An 18576-nucleotide genomic window follows, 5' to 3' on the forward strand; every position below is an offset into this window, starting at 1 on the left:
AGTGCCCCCGCTGCTGGGTCTTGGTCTTGGTTCCAGATTTGGGGGTTTCTGTGTGCAGTAGGCTCAGGGTCTGTGTTGGGTCCCTTGACCAGTCCTGGCTCTCTGTGCAGGGGAGCCTCTTCCCCCAGCAGGGATCCCACCCAGGTACCACTCCCTGCTCCTGCCTGTGGCACCAGCTGCCAGGACTCCCGCTAACCCCAGCTGAGCTGACCTTGATATAGCCCCCCTCCCTCTGGCCAGGGCCCTGAGCCCCACCTGCTTGAATGAACATTGTCTGTGACAGCGTCCATCCATCGCATAAACGTGACCTGTTGAGTGCCCGTCGGGGCTGTTCTCGCAGGAGATGGGTATTTGGCACAGGCCCTGGGCCCTCACACTCCCTGATGCTGGTGGGGAGGGCTGCCCAGGACCACAGAGCAGGCCAGCCCTTTTTCCCTTGGTATCAGGGCCCAGCCTGGGCACCCCTCTCCCCACCTCCAGCTCCCAGCCCCTTGGCTGTTCACGCCCCTCCTGCTGCCCTAGGTCTGGGTGGTGGAAGAGGGGTGTCGGGCGGTGAAGGGGCTGTAGCTCAGACGCAGTGGCCCTCCCCTGGGGCCTGAGCCATGAGAGCGTGGCCTGGAACTCTTCTAGTGGCTCCGGTCAGGTCAGGTCAGGTGGGGTCAGGCAGTTCTGTGTGTGTCCTGTGTGGGCGTGACTGTCAGCTGGCCTGGGCTCTGGGAGGGGTAGGTCTGTGCAGGCAGTGGTTTTTGTCAGGCTGTGTCCTGTGGGGTTGTTAACTGTCCATTGGACCGTCCTGTGTGGGTGTGATTGTCTGTCGGCTTGTTCCAGGGAGTGGGTGTTGCTGGTGCCTCGGTATGTTCCCTGTCACAGACGGCTTGCCCGGTGTGCTCTCACCAGCAGAGATCTCAGGCGTTTCTGCCAGGGCTGGAGGTGGCCAAGTCGGCCGGTTTCACCCCCATCTCCCACCCCGCCTTCACCTCGGCCTCCCTGACCTGGACCTGCCAGGACTGGCCCCAGCCCTTTCCTCCACCCTCTGTGAGCGTCCTTTTCAGCGGCACCCCCGGTCCCGGCTCCTGTCTGTCCGTCTGTGGCCAGAGCAGCCCTTCAGGGCGCTGGCCCGAGTGGGAGCTGCATCCTCCATTAGCCTCCTGAATTATGCAGGAGCCGTGATGGGTCGAAGCACTTTAGCAGGACCAGGCTGAGGAGAGGAGCCGGAATGGGTGGGGCTGGTGGGGGGGTGGGGGGGAGGTTGGGTGCTGGGAGCAGAGGCTGCTGGGCACCGGGCCCCCAGGGCCACCTCTTCCTTCCTGTGGATTCTGGTGGGCGGCAGAGTCTCAGGTCTTGCCGAGGAGGGCATTGTACGCTCAGAGGTCCCAGGCCAGCCGGTCTACAGGCTGTCCCACCCACGCCCGGCTCCGCAATGCTCTGATGGGGGTGCTCATTGGCAAACAGGCTCCAGTACCAGCCAGAGTGTGGCGGGCACTCAGTGGAGTTGGGGGGTGGGGTGGAGCCCCTGGCCGAGCCAGCAGGCCCGACTGGACCGCGCGGGGGGCGGGATTGTGCTCCAGAGCACGACCCTCCGTTCCCGGCCAGGAGGCCTCCGGGCTTGTCAGGGAGAGCTTCCCGGAAGCAGCACCAGTGCCGGGGTGTGGCCCTGATGTCTGCAACATCTGGTCAACACAAGCCGCAGATGCTGTCGAGACCCCTCCTCGGGTCGCAGGCCTGACCATTGTCTTTGTGTCCCCACAGGTGCCTTGCAGATTGAGAGCAGCGAGGAGTCGGACCAAGGCAAGTACGAGTGTGTGGCGACCAACTCCGCAGGCACACGCTACTCGGCCCCCGCCAACCTGTATGTGCGAGGTAAGGACTCAGGCGGTGCCCAGCCCTGACTCTACAGAGCTGAGCTGCCCTTGCCGGGCTTGCTGCCCCGAGCCTTGGTGTGGACTTACCGGGCTGCCGTGGGCCCAGTCTCTCCTCCTTTCCGCCTCTTTCTGCAGCGGCCGTAGCAGCAGCAGCTCCCACTGGGCAAGCTCCTAACATCCGCCCCGACTTTGCCTTCCTCCCGCAGGCCCTTTGGGAAACAGACACTCTTGGGAGCATTTGTATCTCTTGTAGGTCCTGCCTCATGGGCCCAGAGCCCCACAGGAGTCTAGAGCCTTCCGAGCAGACGTGCGTGTGTGTGTGTGTGTGTGTGTGTGTGTGTGAGAGCAGGCACACATGTCTGTGTGTGAACGTGTACACACCTGCCTGGTCTTCCTTGAGTGTGTCCTGCCCACCCCAGCAGGGTGGGCTCCGGGCCAGGTGTACCTGCCTTCTGACCAGGTTTGCCTGGGGCCTTCCTGGAGGAGGAGCCAGCTGTGCTTTGTCATCAGCCAGGACCCTGTGTAGGGGGTCAGGCCGAGGCAGCTTTGAGCCCCTACAGGTGAGCACCTAGTGTGTTTTAGGTGTTCCTTGCTGGAACTGTGTGGATCCCACACTCTCACAAGTCCGGGTACCCAGCAGAGAGGGTATGGGGACTGTTTTGGCCTGTCCAGTCTGTTATGCTCACAGCCCCAGGGGAACCAAAGCTGGCCACCTACCCCTTCCTGAGAACACGGGGTTTTGTGTGCACGGTGTCCAGGAGGGGCCCTAGGCGCCCCTCCTACCCCTGCCGTCCCCCCCACTTAACCCTCCCTCACAGATGGGCGTCATTAAAAGTGAAACCGTCTCCACTCCAGGGATTTGTAAAGGAAAGTGGATGCAGTTTCCTTGCAGTGATGATTTCATCATGCTAAGTGCTTAGTGCAGCTTCGCAAAGGGTGTCGTCTGCCTGTCCGCCCAGGGCCAAGCATGGGGCAGGGCAATGGCAGTGGCCTGTCCCACTCTTCAGGGCCACATGGTCAGACAGGGCAGAGAGAATTAGGCCATCAACCACGTGCTTATTGAGGGGCTGTGATGTGTCAGGGCACAAGATCCCGAGAGGCCACAGGTGATGGGCAGATTGTGCTTCAGAGACTGCCTGATGCCTCATCGGAATTAGGGGCATGGGATGGGAGGTCCCCACTGGTCCCCTTCTCAGCTGTTCTGCTCTTCGAGGCTCCCCTGAGCTGACCCAGGGCCTGTCTTAAGGAGCAGCAACAGGGCATGGAGGCCAGGAGCGTGCAAGCCACCCAAATGGCCAAGATGAGTGTTGTAAATTGCACAGCCTTCCCCCACACTGCTTCAAGCAGAGCTTCTGACCAGCGCACAGGGGCCTGACACGTCCCCTCTGAGAGGAGCAGCTGGAACAACCCTCCTCAAAGACCTGCCTCCTCCCACCCGGACCACTCCAACTGCTGTGTGGGCCTGACCAAGCACTTCTTCCGAAAGACCATAGGCTCGAGAATGTGGAGGTTCCGGGCCTCAGCAACAAAGTCCTTCACTGCGTGTGGCTGCACCAGGGAGAGGAGAGGCGCGGCAGAGCCGCTGTGCATCCCAAGCAAGCTGCACGGGTGCGGTCATATGGGCACGTTTCCTGGGGCAGAGCTGCAGAGGCCGTACTGAGGCAGGAGAAGGCCCAGACCCAAGGTGGATGGACTGGGCGTTGTCGTCTTGGCTGGGCAGAGTTCTCCAAAGTCACCATCACACCAGCCTTAGCCCTGAGGCAGGACAGTGGGTCTCTGGATGAGCTGAGCTCGGCTGCTGCTGTAGCTGGTGGCTCAGGCACTGACCAGGAGGCTCTTACCTGCAGCCCCTCTTACCCTTCTCTGTGGGGACCCCACTGTCTACACGTGGTGAGCTCAGGCAGGACTCTGGCCCATCCCCCCTTCCACCAGGTCTTCCTGAACTGCCTTCCTGGGCCCATTTCCACAGGCCTTTTGGGCAGGGAATGTAAGGGTTCCTTTAGTTCTAGCCCCACTTGCTAGGGATTCTAAAACAGGGTGTCCCAACCCCAGTTGGCTTGTCTCTCCCTCTCTGTGACACATGCACACACACACACATTCCTGTGGGCCCTGGTGTCTAAGGGCCAGTTCTAAATATGTCCCTAGGACCTGCCTCATAACCAGGCCCCACCTGAATCTCTGCCTGCCCTGCTTTGCAGAGAGCAGTTTGCCCTGTAGCCCCAGGACAGGCCTTACTCTGGACTTCTAGACACCTAGAAAGCCCTGCTCCTAGGACCCTGGCCTCTGGGGTCCACCCCCTCATCACAGTCCTAGTAAAGCCCCTGCTTTCTGCCCCCAGCAGTGCTGAGGGCCCATCAACCCCAGCTCCTCTGGCACAGCCTCTGCGGTGCTGGCCACAAATTCTGTATCCTGGACCCTGCTTGTGGGTGGTCCACGCATGGAGAAACCCCCAGTGCTGGCCTGCCCACTGGCCTGTGCCCCCCTGCCTCCCAGCCAAGCGGCAGCCACTGGGAGGCCCCCACTGGGCTCCAGCCTTCAGGAGCCTCAGCATCCGGGTCAGTGTGGACTCCAGCTCCATTGACATTTGGGGCCCAGTAACCCTTAGCTGTGTGGGGCTGTCCTGGGCGTTGTGGGATGTTTACTGACCCACTAGGTGCCCGTAGCACCCCCTTGTCACAACTCACAGTGTCTCCAGAGCTTGCCCAGTGTCGCTTGGGGGGATCCTCCTCCCCCCGTTAGGAAACACTGCTCTGGATAGACAGCCTCGCGCTGGCTGTCATCTCCATCCGTCTCTGACTGTCTTCGGCCGTGCCCACAGGGCCTGAGGCCGTGTCTCCTCCTCGGATTTGGCTTCAGTGTCCACCTCACGTCCCTCTGTCCCCCAGACTCGGGGCTCCCATTGTCTCTCTGAGACCTGCAGTTGCTGCATTTCATGGGACCGTGCATGTAACGCTCCTGGCCCAGTGCCGGGCACACAGTCCGGAGCTGCTTCTGCTGTGGGGATAGCCGTGTTGGGCCTGCATCACCCAGTTTCGTCTGACTTTGCTCACAGTTGCCCGCAGCTCCACCCACAGTCTAGCATGCCCAGGCGTGCTGGGTGGACCAACCTCTCTCCGTCCGACTCCCTCCCCCAGTGACTCACTCTCTCCTTCCATCCACAGCGTCTCTCTCCTCCAGCTCTTAGGACACACAGCTGCCAGGCACCAGGGAGGAGCCACGCCTCCCACAGAGCCTGGCCTACCTGGCCCCACCCTTCCCCCTTCTCTGCAGGGACCTGGCCGCTGGGCCACAGCTGTCTCTAAACAGGGCGATGGCTCCACGGCCTTTCTCCCTACAGGCTCCCAGACCAGCTGCTCACACTCTGGTGCCACACAGCGTGGGGCTGCCTCAAGGTGGCGGGGTTCTAGTGGCCCATGTGCCTTGGTGGGTTTGTGGGCTGGGTGGGCCCTGACCCCAGAACTCAGCTCACTGGGTCTGTCCGAGCCTTGAGGTGCGTGTGAGGCATGGGGGCCTGCCTGTGCCCCACTCCCGCCCCTCCCTGTCCCACCCTTGGCACCTGGTGCCTGCCAGCGGGACGCAGCCCTGTCCGCCGTGTCCTCCATGAGTCCTGAGTCTTTTGTGAGCGGCGTGGTCCGTGCGCACCTGCGGGCACATGCGTGTGCGTGGGGCACGAGAGTCTTGTCTCGTTTCCGTGCTGTGTGGGCAGATGAAGGTTGGCCTGTTTTTACTCTCTCTGTGTTTCTCCTTGTCTTTTTTTTATTTCCTCCTCATCCTCATCGCACTCTGCCATCAACCCAAACTCTCATCTCTCAGATCAGCGAGAAGGTTGGTCCTTTTCACTTCTTATCCATCTACAGTTCGCCCATCGACGGGACGCTCCTGTCCGTAGGGAACAGCGGGCTTGTTCATCTCCTCAGGCCCCAGTCAGGCCTGCCCGCCCCTTGGGCTCTGCGCTCCGCTGTTTGGGCGGCAGGCGGGCAGGACCAGTGGTGGGTGGGCAGGCCCCCCTGCCCCGCATGTTTCTGCTGCTTGGGTCCCTGACACCCCACGTGTCTGCATGTCCCCTTAGCTGGGCTCCCCTGCTGGGGAGGTCAAGTGGGCATGGTGCATGGCACGAGACTGGGCCCTGCCTTTGTGCCCAGGCCAGGCCAGCTCTCTGCTCCAGGTGGAGCTCAGGAGTGGTTGTGCAGTAAGAGCTGTAGGGCTTTATGCACACCTGTGGGGCCTTCCACAGTCCCCCTCACCTAAAACCCACATTTGTCCAAGCTCAGTCGAAACCACTGGAAAGATGAAGGGGAAAGGCTAATGGAGAAAGAGCTCACCCCTCAAGATCCTGCAGCACAGGGCGAAAGTCCTACAGAGTCTGCGCTGTCCTTGAGCCCCTCTCCCAGGCCGGATGGGCAACAGCCCTGCTCTGCCTACTGAGTTTAGGGTCCGGGGTGTTGGGTGGGTGGCACCATCTTGGCTCACTGAGGAAGTCTCCCAGTGACTTGTCTTTTCCGTCTCCGACCAGATCCAAATGAGGGTCTTCCCACCTGCCCCAGGCCCTTCTCTCTGCCCGAGCCCCCCAGACAGCTGGCACTTCCTCAGTCTCATGCTGGATGCTGGGCATTCAGAGCAAGAGCTCACACCTGACTGAACGGTCAACTGCCATTTAGGGAGGCCCACGTGGGAGCCTACAAGAGGCCCTGGCCCAGCCGCAGTTTGGGGAGCGCTTCTTAGAGACTCCACCAGCCCATTCCAGAGCAGTCTCACACCCCCAGGGCCAGGCCCCTACCTCCAGTCCTGGGACCAGCAGTAGGGGCTAGCGGTCCTTCCTGTGTCACATGGTCTGAGTGCTCAGAGGAGGTTCTCCTGTCTACTGGGCTTTGGGCTAAGCCCCAGGGAGCAGACCCGGGCCACCTGGTCCCCTGTTGCATTCTCTCTGCGGCTTGAGTTTCCTCCACGAGGGAGAGGGAGCCAGTCGGGAGGAGGGCTGTGGCCTCGGCTCAGATATCAGCCCTGAGCATCCATCCATATGCACTCCTGAGCTCTGGGGCATTTCAGTTACACCATTTCGCTGACCGGGCAGATCTGCCGGGGCGGTTCAGAAAACAGTCATCAGCAGAGAGGGCCCAGCCTGCAGCCGCCTCCCCCTGCACCCCTTCCCCCACCCTCCTAGTCCCTTGTCCCTTCTTCTCCCCGTCCGTGGTCCCACCAAAAATAAGCATGTACACAAATATTTAATGGGAAGGCATAAATGAGTTTCTAAATATTCCGGGGGGATTTGCCCGGCTGGTAATTTGTTTGGCGCTGATAAGTCCATCTTACATTTTTCCAGCTTTACTTAAAACTGTGTGCCGAGTGCGCCGGCATTTAATTACTGCTCTGCGGCAGCCACAAGGTTATTTATTAAAGAGTTATTTTATCTTGATACAGTGGATCCTGCCCCTTATCCCCTCCTGAATGCTGTGTTATTTTCATCAGAGAAATTTCCGCAAGTGAATGCAGATTGCGGGGCTGCCTGCCCCCGCGGTTAGGCTGTCACCCCACTGAATGCCGATGTCTCCAGGTGCCTCTCCGCCCTGTCATAGCGGGTTGTCAGCTCCAATTATTAGACTTAAAAGTTACAGCTGGAATATAATCCAGCAATGGCAAGGCCCTGTTTTGGAAATTGTCTATAACATGTCAGCTCTGAGGATGCACGGGGAACGGTAATAGACCGGCATTGTTGGAGCTCAAGATTAGACACTAAGTGCATTTTTCCCCGGCTCTGGTTTTTCCTTCCCTGCTGTTGCTTCTGTCAATAGACCGAGTCCCGGGCGAGTCCTGCCCCTTTGGGAGGCCTTGTGTCTGTGACAGCGGGAGGAGTGGCGGTGGGACTGTTGCAGGGAGACGCCAGCCACCCCTGGCACTTGGGATGGGGCTAGGCACTCGGGGTCCCAGGAGGTAGTCTCTCGCCTCTGTTGCCCCCACCCTCCCTCTGTGGACCTACCCTGACCTCCCTCACACTGTGGGGAAGATGAGTCTGAGCTGTGGGAAACCGCGTCCAGGCTTCTCGTGTGTGGCTGTGTATCCCTGTGAAAGCATGAAGTGTGGCGCCCTGCCAGGGTGTGCCTTCCAGGAGTCCATGGGCTTGAGGCCCTTGCGTGGTGCTAGGGATGACCCCAAGGGTCACATCTGACCTCTCACTCACCTTAGCCCCTGGGGTTCTCCCTTCCACCTGCATCTAGGAGGGGGAAAATTAAAAATAAAAACAAAACTCTTCCCAATGTTAGTTCCCAAGGGGCCTCCGCTTCCTGGCAGTGGCACAGAAAACCCTGTCCTCCGGGACTATTTGAGGTAAAGCCCAGTCAGTTTCCTGCACTGCTTAGCTTGGGACCCAAGGTTTATCGGCCAAGGACCTGCTTCGTTCTCCTGGGGCTCTTTGTTCTTATGTCCAGGGACCTGATCAGGTCCCAAGATTCTGCCACTGACCACAGTCAAGCTTGCAGCTGTGACCTGACACAGGCTCAAGGCCCATCCTCATGTCAGCTGGAAAGTGTCTTTTCCTGGCAGCCTCGGCTGACCCAGAAGCTTCTTCGTGGAGCCTCCTAGGTCTCTCTTCTCAGCCCTGTGAACTGGGCCTCAAAGGGGCGTGAGCTTTTTCATCCCACAGACCTACTCTAGTACATGTATAAACTCGGGCACGTCCCCGAAGTGTCAGTCTTCAGTCAGTTCCCCCGTCTGTAACTGGGAGGTGTGGAAACCTGCAGCACATAGGAGGTGCTCAAGAGTGGTTTCCTTCCCCCAAACCCATTTGGATGCCTATGAACAAGGAGGAGATAGGGCAGCCACTGGCTTGAGAGGAGAGTCTTCACTTAGTCAGTTAAGAAGACTGCTGTGCCTTTCTGCTCGAGCCAGGGCTGTGCCTTCACCGGCAGGCCTGCCTCTCCTCCGTGGCCTGCCCTCCAGGCTCAGCGCCAGAGCTCAGGGAGTGCCTGCACCATGTACGTGCCTCCCAGCCTCACCCTTGTGCTATTTGCGGGGAGTGCTCAAAGGAGGCTCTTTGTCGAGGCTTCTTCCTGCCAACCATGTCCCCGGGATCCACCTGTTCCCTGCCGCACAGCACTGCTCTACCTGTAATGTGCTGTTGTCATTCAGTGTAGACTCCCAGCTTTAGGACAGGTGACAGAAGCCCACTACTATCAGCTTAATCTCAACAAGGAAACTTTTGTCTTACAAAACTAAAAACGTAGAAGCAGATTTAGTGTTAGGCAGGCCTAGATCCAGATATTTGAACGGTTTGGTTGGGCATTCGTCTAATAGTTTTCACAGCAGTCCGAAGGCTCTATCTTGTTAGCCAGATCTGGGTCATGTACCCCAAGAACCAAGAGTGGGGGCTGAGATGGTTCTCCTAAGAAGATGAGGATGCCGATTCTAGGGGGAGGCGGAACACTAGACACCCACGAGACACGCTGAGAGCCCAGTGAGCCTGGAGCACAGAGGGAAGTAGACCCAGCCCCTGGTGGTGGTCATGCCCGGCCCGCTGGGGCACTGGCAGTGCTTTGGTTCTGTCTGGAGACCTTGGAGTCGAGGCAGGGGCTGAGTAAGGTGTAGTCTGGGCTGAGGAGTCCTTTAAAACTCCATGCGGGAGATTTTAACATGGGAGTGATATGAGCAGATTTGGATTTGTGCCAGCTGTTTGTGGAGGGCCAGTTACGGGGTCGGGGGCCCAGAGGGCGACAGCAAGGCAGGAGGAGCAGAGGAGAACCTGGTACAGCAATCCAGGGAAGGATGGTGGCTTGGACTTTGGAGGTGGCAGTCACCTGTGGACTTGGAGAGAAATTAGTGTTTGAAAGATATTTTAGGTGGTGCATTAGCAGGACCTGGTGATTAGCTGGATGTCTGGTCTGTGGGCTGCCACTTTGACCCCTGTGTAACGAGGTCATAGGTTGGACCAGGTGGTGTCTGCAGTTACTTCGAGCTCTGATTCTGTGCTTTTGGGCCGTGCGAGCAGCAGTCTGGCACTTGTGGTGGAGGTGCTCTCGATGTAGCACCATGGGTCCTTCGCATGCCTGGGCTCCCCAGCAAGGGCCTTCAGAGACCCACACTCTGAGTGGTCCCCTCTGGTCTCTTAGGCTCGCTGCCTGCCTTCTCCAGCCCTGTGTGTAGGGGTGCCCAGGAAGGATACACCCCGGCCTCTGCCCACCAGCTGCATGCCCCGTCTGCATGCCAAGCATGCCTGCCCACGGCTAGGTCTTGCCTGCCTTCCCTCCCTCTGCATGTTCCAAAAGTCTGTGCCGAGCTTGTGACTTTGGCGGGGGGATGGGGGGTCCAGGCTGCACCTTGGACTGAGAGGCTCAGAACACCTTCTGACCGGGGAGCCCAAGGCCGGAGGTCGTGGCCAGGCACAGCCACCCTCCCCCTTGAGATCCTCGTTCATTGGTGCTGAAGGCCGTCTGCTTGACACCCTCATCATGTTACTGCCATCGTCATGCCCATCCTGCCCGCGGACCACGTCCCTGGCCTGCCCCGAACCCGAGCCCCTGCCCAGTCCCTCCTGGAGGCCTCCCCTACTCCTGGGTTCTCAGGCTGTGCCTTGAGCATGGCTGAGGTCCTGGCAGGTGGTCATGCCACTGCCCTCGTCTCTTCCCCTGGGACCATGGTCTGGAGGTGGAGGCAGTGGCTCGAGAGAAGGTGGCCGTGTCACTTCCGGGCTGACCCTCTGCCCTGCCTCAGTCATGCTCTGAGGACCCTCCACCCTGGGATGCCTGGATCTCTTTCACTAGTGCCCCAGCTAGCCCCTCTGGAGACCCCTGGGGGGTCAGGAGCAGGTAGGGGCGGGCACTGGAAGGCGACCTGGGATGTGGCCCTGACAAGGCCTTGCAGTGAGTCCCTGTGTGACCCTGGGCCTCAGTTTCCTAGGCTGTAAAATGGGAGCTTGGTTGTGGAATCTCTCGTGTTCCAGACAGTCCCTGAGAGCGGGGTGGGAGGTGGTCAGCCGGGACCCAGGGACTCCACCCCTCCTGTCTCTGAGGTGGGCTTGGCTCTGATGAGAGGGGCTTCCTGGATGAGGGGCCCCTGCCCTTGCATCCCCCCACATGTCCTGCCCGGGCTGTGAGTGCCTCTCTCCCTCCTCCCGCAGTGCGCCGCGTGGCTCCTCGTTTCTCCATCCCTCCCAGCAGCCAGGAGGTGATGCCGGGCGGCAGCGTGAACCTGACGTGCGTCGCCGTGGGTGCACCCATGCCCTATGTGAAGTGGATGATGGGGGCCGAGGAGCTCACCAAGGAGGATGAGATGCCGGTCGGCCGCAACGTGCTGGAGCTCAGCAACGTGGTGCGCTCCGCCAACTACACCTGCGTGGCCATCTCCTCGCTGGGCATGATTGAGGCCACGGCCCAGGTCACCGTGAAAGGTGAGCGCCACTGGTGTGCCTGCCATGGCCCGTGGCCTTCCCTGTAGCAGGGGACGTGGCAGGCGAGTGCGGCTGCCGGGATACAGGCAGGGCTGAGGGTCGTTGCTCTCCTGGTGCCTGGCCTCGGGGTCCTCCTGGCCCTTAGTTGGTGGAGGGAGGGCTTTCTGTCAGAAATTGTCTTAATCATTATAGCTAACAGGTGTTGGGTCCCTGGGGGCAGACACTGTGCTGGTTAGTAAGCAAAGATTATTTTGTTCAGGTGGTGTCACGCTTGGAGATAGGTGCTCTCATTGTCCCGATTTTATTTTTTAAGTTAGGAAACTGAGGTGCAGGGTCATACGGAGGTAAATGATGGAGCAGGGACCTGAACCCTGGGCATCTTGATCCCACCGCACACCATTCTAATCACTACATAGCACCAGGCCCTCGGCTTTACCAGCCTCCTGGCAAGAAGGATGGGAAACAGTAGCCAAGGAGGGTGGGTTCTCCCCGCCCGGAGCCCTGGGACAGGCGCATGTAGAGCAGACTCCTTGGGGTGTCCTGCTTCCACTCTCCCTTCCAACACCACCCCACCCCCCATTCTGCAGCTGGAATCATCTTTTTCAAAAGGTAAAGCAGGATCATGTTACCCCCTTTAAAGAAAGGGAGAAACACCTTCCAGTGGCTTCCGGCTGCTTTTAGGATGAAGACCAGGATCCTCACTGCCATGAACCGAGCAGGCTGACAGTCCTCGGTTTCGCCGTGCCCTCACCCCTCCCTTGCCATCGCTGGCTCCATCTCGCTCTCCAGGTCTCAGTTCTGTGAAGCTTTGCCCGATCACCCCATCCAAGAACACCCCTGGACTTTTCTCCATCTCAACACCCTGCTTTTTGCTGTTCTTACCCATACCAGAACCATGATTATCAACTCACTGATCATTTCTCTCTTACGCTGGAGTGTAAACCCCACGAGAGCAGGGGTGTGACTGTGTGACAGTGTGTCCTCAGCCCTAGCACAGTGCCTGGCACAGAGTCGGCACTCAGTATTATTTGTTGAGTGATTGGCTGTGGACCTGGGACCTCACCTTCAGTTTGAGCCAAGCCACGTGGTCTGTGGGGCCAGCAGCCCATCACGCTTTCTCAAATCCAGGGCCATTCCCTAAGGAAGTATCTTCCCTGTCCCAGCCCCTGTTACACATTCTTGCCAATGGAGGAGCCCAGACATGCTGCAGAGGCAGAGATCTCTGCTCCCCAGCCTGTGTGCCTCCCATCTGCATGGGGCCCGGGCAGGCCCCCTCTGGGTCTGTTTGTTAGGTGAGTCACCAGGGCTGACGTGAGGATCCGAGGAGTCCTAGAGGTGACTTGGGTAGACAGTGAATGACCCAAGGCCACCAGCCCCCACTAAGTGAACTCAGAGGTCACCAAGGGCTTTCCAGGCCATTCTTCAGGGTGGGCTGTGGGGCTCAACCACACTCCGGTTGGATGAATCCCAAGGGCAGGGTTGGCTCCTGGGGTCATGACCTCAGGCAGCCCTGAGCTTTGCACTTTGTCCCCAGCTCTGCCGAAGCCTCCGATTGACCTTGTGGTGACAGAGACAACTGCCACCAGTGTCACCCTGACCTGGGACTCTGGGAACTCAGAGCCCGTGTCCTACTACGGCATCCAGTACCGTCCAGCGGGTGCGGAGGGCCCCCTGCAGGAGGTGGACGGCGTGGCCACCACCCGCTACAGCATCGGCGGCCTCAGCCCGTTCTCGGAGTATGCCTTCCACGTGCTGGCGGTGAACAGCATCGGGCGCGGGCCCCCCAGCGAGGCGGTGCGGGCGCGCACGGGGGAGCAGGCGCCCTCCAGCCCCCCGCGCCGCGTGCAGGCGCGAATGCTGAGCGCCAGCACCATGCTGGTGCAGTGGGAGCCGCCTGAGGAGCCCAACGGCCTGGTGCGGGGCTACCGTGTCTACTACACCCCCGACTCCCGCCGCCCCCTGAGCGCCTGGCACAAACACAACACAGACGCCGGGCTCCTCACCACCGTGGGCAGCCTGCTGCCCGGCATCACCTACAGCCTGCGCGTGCTGGCCTTCACCGCCGTGGGTGACGGCCCCCCCAGCCCCACCATCCAGGTCAAGACACAGCAGGGAGGTAGGCACTGGCCGGCCGGGCAGACCTGGGGTGGGCAGGGCTGGGCGGCACCTCCTCCCTCAGCCATGAGCTTGGGGCCCGTGTCCGCCCACACGGCCACTGGGGGAGGCGGGGCGGGCGTGGGGGTGAGACCCTGACTTCCCCCACCTCCTTCCCCTGGGTGCCCCTGCCCTCGGGGTGACTGGTGAGGCTGATGGCGCCGGGCACGGGGTGTTGCAGTGCCCGCCCAGCCCGCGGACTTCCAGGCCGACGCGGACTCCGACACCAGGATCCAGCTCTCGTGGCTGCTGCCTCCGCAGGAGCGGATCATCAAGTATGAGCTGGTGTACTGGGCGGCGGAGGACGCAGGCCAGCAGGTGAGCGCTCAGCAGGGCCAGAGGCGGGAGGGCTCCGCCTGGTCCTTGGCGATCTGTGGTGGGCTCACCCAGGCAGGCTCTTCTGGATTTCTGTGGTTGTGTGGGCACAGCCCCTTGAGGCTCTGGGGCCCATGTGGCCTGTGTGGTTCTGTAGTCTTTGTCACCCCTGTGCCAGGGACAAAGGCCCTAGGTCTGTCCTGGGTCTCCTAGGCTCTGTGGCTCACGTGGCTCCAGTAGAGCCCTAAAGTTCCCTGGGGCCACGTATCCCTGGTGTTCCCATGGCCATGTGGTCGGTGAGGTGCCCTTGCGTGGTCCAGGTGGCCACGTGGCAGGGAACCAGCCCTGCAGCCACGGTGGGTCCCCAGGGATCAGCTGCAGCCCATGTTGGGGGTGACCTTTCAGGTCAGGGCAGTCAGTGAGTGCTCCCTGCTCTTCCAGCACAAGGTGACCTTCGACCCCACCTCCTCCTACACTGTAGAAGACCTGAAGCCCGACACCCTGTACCGCTTCCAGCTGGCTGCCCGCTCCGAGATGGGGGTGGGCGTCTTCACCCCCACCATTGAGGCTCGCACAGCACAATCCAGTGAGTGTCTCCCGGGGCCACTGTCTGCTACGGCTGGGCGGGACATGGACACACACATACCCCTTCCCTTCGACCAGGTGGGTGGTCAGATCTGCTGGGCCCTGGGCTCAGTCTGGACCCCAAGTGAGGGACAGGTAAGTGCCCTCTAGTGTGCATCCAGGCGGCTGCTGCCCTCGCTGCTCCCTGCCCGACTCCTGCCCTCCATCAGCCCCACCCCCACCCAGGTAAGTTCTATGTCTCTGATTCATCTCCTCCTCCCACTCGCTCGGTGCTGGTCACACTAGCCCCCTGGGCCACCCTCAGTGGAGGGACTGCTGTGCTCACTGTGTCCCAGACTTGCTTTGGTGGGCGTCTTCCTTCCCCATATCCCCACATCTCATCTCCCTGTTACCCATATTCCTACCTCTTGCCCCCTCCATGAGAATCTGTGTGAGCCATGCAATCACACTGAGCCAGCTGCACACAGGACGGATGAGACCGTGTGACCCGCGTTGGGACTGTGTGGCCACCCGTGTGGTGGACTGTCCGTGAGGCCATGTGTGAGCCCGCTTTGTGGTGTGGTGTGTTACTGTGTTCCTGCGTGAGTGAGACTCTGATGCCGTGAGCATGTGCACGTTCGAGCAGCTAGCTGTGCAGCACCTGAACGTGTATGTCACTGATCGGGTCTGTGTGGCTGTTCTTAGGACTGGGATCCAGCGAGTGTGTCTCGGGGTGTCTGGGGTCTCTGCAGCTGTCCCAGTGACAGACCGTGAGCCCACAGGCTGTCTGGTCACGTGGCCACAGTGGGCCACTGTCTGTGAGGCTGAATGTGATAACGGGACCATGCGTGAGTGGCTGGTTGGGATCATGGCGTTGAGACAGTGAGCACATGTGATGACATGTGATGGTCTTCTGAGGCTGTCCATGTCACATGGGACTGTGTGAATGTGCCATGTGTGACCCGACGTTCATAGATTCATTCCATAAGCACCTGCCATGCTCCTGTTAGGGGCCCATGCACACTGCAGGGCCAGCAGCACAACCCTGACACAGCCTCTGCCCAAGGGGGTCCTAGTCTAGTGGGGAAGACAGATATTAAACCCACAGTTATCCAAATGAGCTTTTAATTATATTTGTGTAAAGTGCTGCAGAGGAGACAGCGGAGAGATGATGTGACGGGAACCTCATCTGATTTGAGGGGTCGAGGAGGGCTTCCTTGGGTGACACAGAGGCCCCAGGCAAGGGGTCAGCAGGTGCAAAAGACCAAGAAACAGGAAGGCACTTGGTTGTGGTCAGGGACGAGCAGCTGGCCAGTGTGGCTGGAGCAGCCGCCAGACCACAGCATTCAGGGCCTCGGGGACAGAGGACAGGCAGGAGGGCTGCCTGCCTACCGCGTGCAAACGCACGGGCCAGCCCGACAGGACACCGGAGACCAGTGAAGAGGCTGTGCATCAGTCTAGGCAAGAGACGGCGGCTCAGGTGAGGTGGTGGGGTGGATTTGAAAGCTGTCTGGGATGCCGCTGGCCAGACTTGGGGATGGGTTAGGTGTAGGAGACTGAGAGAGAGAGGGACACGTTGGGTGAAGCCTTGTACGTGGTGTGGAGACTTGGGAGGAGAGCGGTGCCACTCCCTAGGACAGGAAACAGGACAGAAGCAGGTGCAAGGGGCACACATGGTTCCAAGGCCCCCAAGCTCAGGATGCTGTGTGCCATCCAGATGCTGATGCTTGGCAGGCTGCTGGAATCCAGGCCCGGGGCTGGAGGTGGGCTGTGAGAAGGAGGACCAGAGACGGGAGGAAATCCAGGAGAGGGGAGTCTTGGAGGTTGGAAGAAGAGGGTTTCAAGAAGGAGACCAGATGCTGCTGCTGAGTGATCAGGGCCAGAGGGACGCAGGCGTGTCCTCTAGGTCTAGTAATGTGGAGGGGTGGACCTGGCGTGAGGGGCCGAAGCTGATTGGAGTTCCACGAGGCGTGTATGAGAGGTGAGGAAGTAGAGACAGAGAGCTTAGCTGGGGGAAGGGGACACTGTAGCTGGTGCAGTAGCGGGGGCAAGCTCTGGGGCTGAGGATGGGATGTGTCTTTTAAGATGGGGAAATCTTGAGCATATTTAAATGCTGTTGGGAATGTGTCAATGAGGAGAAGTAAAAAATATGGAAAAGAGAAAGACAGTTGGAGGCTCAGGGGGTGGGGAAGAGGGCAGAGCACAGGCGATGGGAGAGATTGGCCTTGGACAGGAGGGCACCCCTCTCCCTTCCCAGAGGAGGGAAGGAGAGACTCGGAGCCGATGCAGGCTGGTGGGTTTGGTAGCAAGAGACGGAGAAGCTGCTGTTGGGAGGCTTCGGTTTTCTCTGCAAAGTAGGAGATGGGGTCATTTGCTGAGAGGAAGGGAGGCGACGGGAGCTGGAGGTTTGAGGAGCGTGGAGGAGGTGGAAGGTGTTTTGTATTAAGTGGCAGAGGGAGCCGGGCAGAGAGCAGAGACCGGCCGGCAGCATGGACGGCCCGGGGGAGGCCATGGGGCGCTCACAGAGTGCCAACCTGCCTTGGTGGCTTTTTCTGCCCACCCCCATGCCACCTTGGAGGAGATGGGGGGTGGGTTCCTTCAGAGCTTGGGACGGGCTGGGCAGGAGCTCAGAGAGGGGAATTTGGGGTGTTGGTAAGAGTGGTGAGGTTCTAAGCTGAGTATCGAGGGCAGTAAGGAGGTAGGTCAATGGGTGAGGTCCCCGGGGGTGAGGAGCAGGTGCAGTGCTGGGGGCCCTGAGCAGCTGAGCTGGGCCAAGAGGTGAGGGCCTGCGAGGGGGTATTGGAGGCCACAGTTTTAGAGAGAGTGGCAGCATCTGGGGCAGGACCACAGCAGCGCAGGGGAGGAGAAAGCTCTGAAGATGAGGGGCTTGGGAGCCAGTGGATCGAGGGGCTGCTGGAGTCACCTGAGCAGGAGGTGGTGGCAGAACTCAAGATGAGAAAGCCCAAGTGATGGCAGCAGAGTCCTCAGTGGGAATAGGAGCCGGAAACATCACTGGGAACGAGGAGGGCACAGACCCACCTCCTAACACCCAAGGAGCCTGATGAGTGAGAGCCCCTCCGATGGGCACTTTCCCTCCAAACTGCCTGGGGGCCTCCAGTCCCTGCGGTTTCCTGTGGCTCAGCCGCAGACACCCTGTCGAGGCAGCCTCGCACCAGAAGAGCCATCAGGTCACTTGTCCTGAGAAGAGAGAGAACTGTGAGCACAGTAGCTGGGGAGGGTCTCCGTGTGTTGTTGTGGGTGTGACCAGGAGTGACGGTGGCGTGGCCCTGTGCTTGTGTGTGTCTGATGCCCTGTGCGTTGTGTGTGAGACAGTGTATGTGTGTGAGGCGCTGTGTTAGAGCTCTGTGTGTGTGTGTGTGTGTGTGTGTGTGAGAGAGAGAGAGAGAGAGAAAGAAGAGCCTGTGGTCCAGAGGGAGCCGGGCTGTCTGGTGGCAGTGGCGGTAGCCTGCCTGGAGGGGCCCTGGGATAACCATGACGCACCTGGGGAGTAGCCTGCCTGGGTGAGTTTCCCGTCCTCTGTGACTGGTCGCCATGCCTCTGACCCCCACCCTCCATCTGCCTGCTTCCCCCCATTTGTCTTCCCCAGCCCCCTCCGCCCCTCCCCAGAAGGTGACGTGCGTGAGCGTGGGCTCCACCACGGTCCGGGTAAGTTGGGTCCCACCGCCAGCCGACAGCCGCAACGGCGTTATCACCCAGTACTCGGTGGCCTACGAGGCGGTGGATGGCGAGGACCGCGAGCGGCACGTGGTGGACGGCATCGGCCGCGAGCACTCCAGCTGGGACCTGGTGGGCCTGGAGAAGTGGACGGAGTACCGGGTGTGGGTGCGGGCGCACACGGACGTGGGCCCCGGCCCCGAGAGCAGCCCGGTGCTGGTGCGCACCGACGAGGACGGTAGGCAGCGCCCAGGGCAAGCGGGGGCGGGGGCCGCCGTGCCGCCTGGACCCCCGCGCCGGGCTCCCAGGGCCTTGGCCTCCCGCAAGCCCAGAAGGACTTGCTGTCTTCCCAGTGCAGGCTTAATGGCCCCAACTGGGGAGATGTAGCTTGTGGGACAGCCTGTGCTCAAATCCCAGCTTCGGGGCTTCCTCAAGGCAGCTGGAGCCTTAAAAGGCTAAGGCCGAAGAGGCAGCCCACCCAAGATTTGAAAGGAGGAGGACTGGGGAGGCTAGTAGAATCACTCAGGAGAATCACTGAGGCTCTGCCTCACTAGACGTTGGCGTGATGTGGGGCCCAGGAGATAGGCCAGGTTGTGCTGACTTGGGGTGGCCGAAGGCCTGGTGCCCCGC

At 60.3% G+C, this 18576-nt stretch overlaps 1 protein-coding gene across 1 annotated transcript in view; it reads left to right on the forward strand.

Annotated features, from left to right (window-relative positions):
- The window catches only part of PTPRF (protein tyrosine phosphatase receptor type F), an 86020-nt gene that overhangs the window by 42774 nt on the left and 24670 nt on the right, over nt 1-18576 (forward strand). Inside the window, exons 7-12 of the mRNA XM_068539705.1 lie at nt 1750-1860; nt 10969-11238; nt 12773-13354; nt 13574-13710; nt 14149-14293; nt 17879-18184. Coding sequence (XP_068395806.1) covers nt 1750-1860; nt 10969-11238; nt 12773-13354; nt 13574-13710; nt 14149-14293; nt 17879-18184 — 1551 coding nt within the window. The remainder of the gene's footprint in view (nt 1-1749; nt 1861-10968; nt 11239-12772; nt 13355-13573; nt 13711-14148; nt 14294-17878; nt 18185-18576) is intronic.

The sequence above is a fragment of the Eschrichtius robustus genome, chromosome 3, assembly GCF_028021215.1.
Source record: "Eschrichtius robustus isolate mEscRob2 chromosome 3, mEscRob2.pri, whole genome shotgun sequence".
In the NCBI taxonomy this organism is placed as follows: domain Eukaryota; kingdom Metazoa; phylum Chordata; class Mammalia; order Artiodactyla; family Eschrichtiidae; genus Eschrichtius; species Eschrichtius robustus.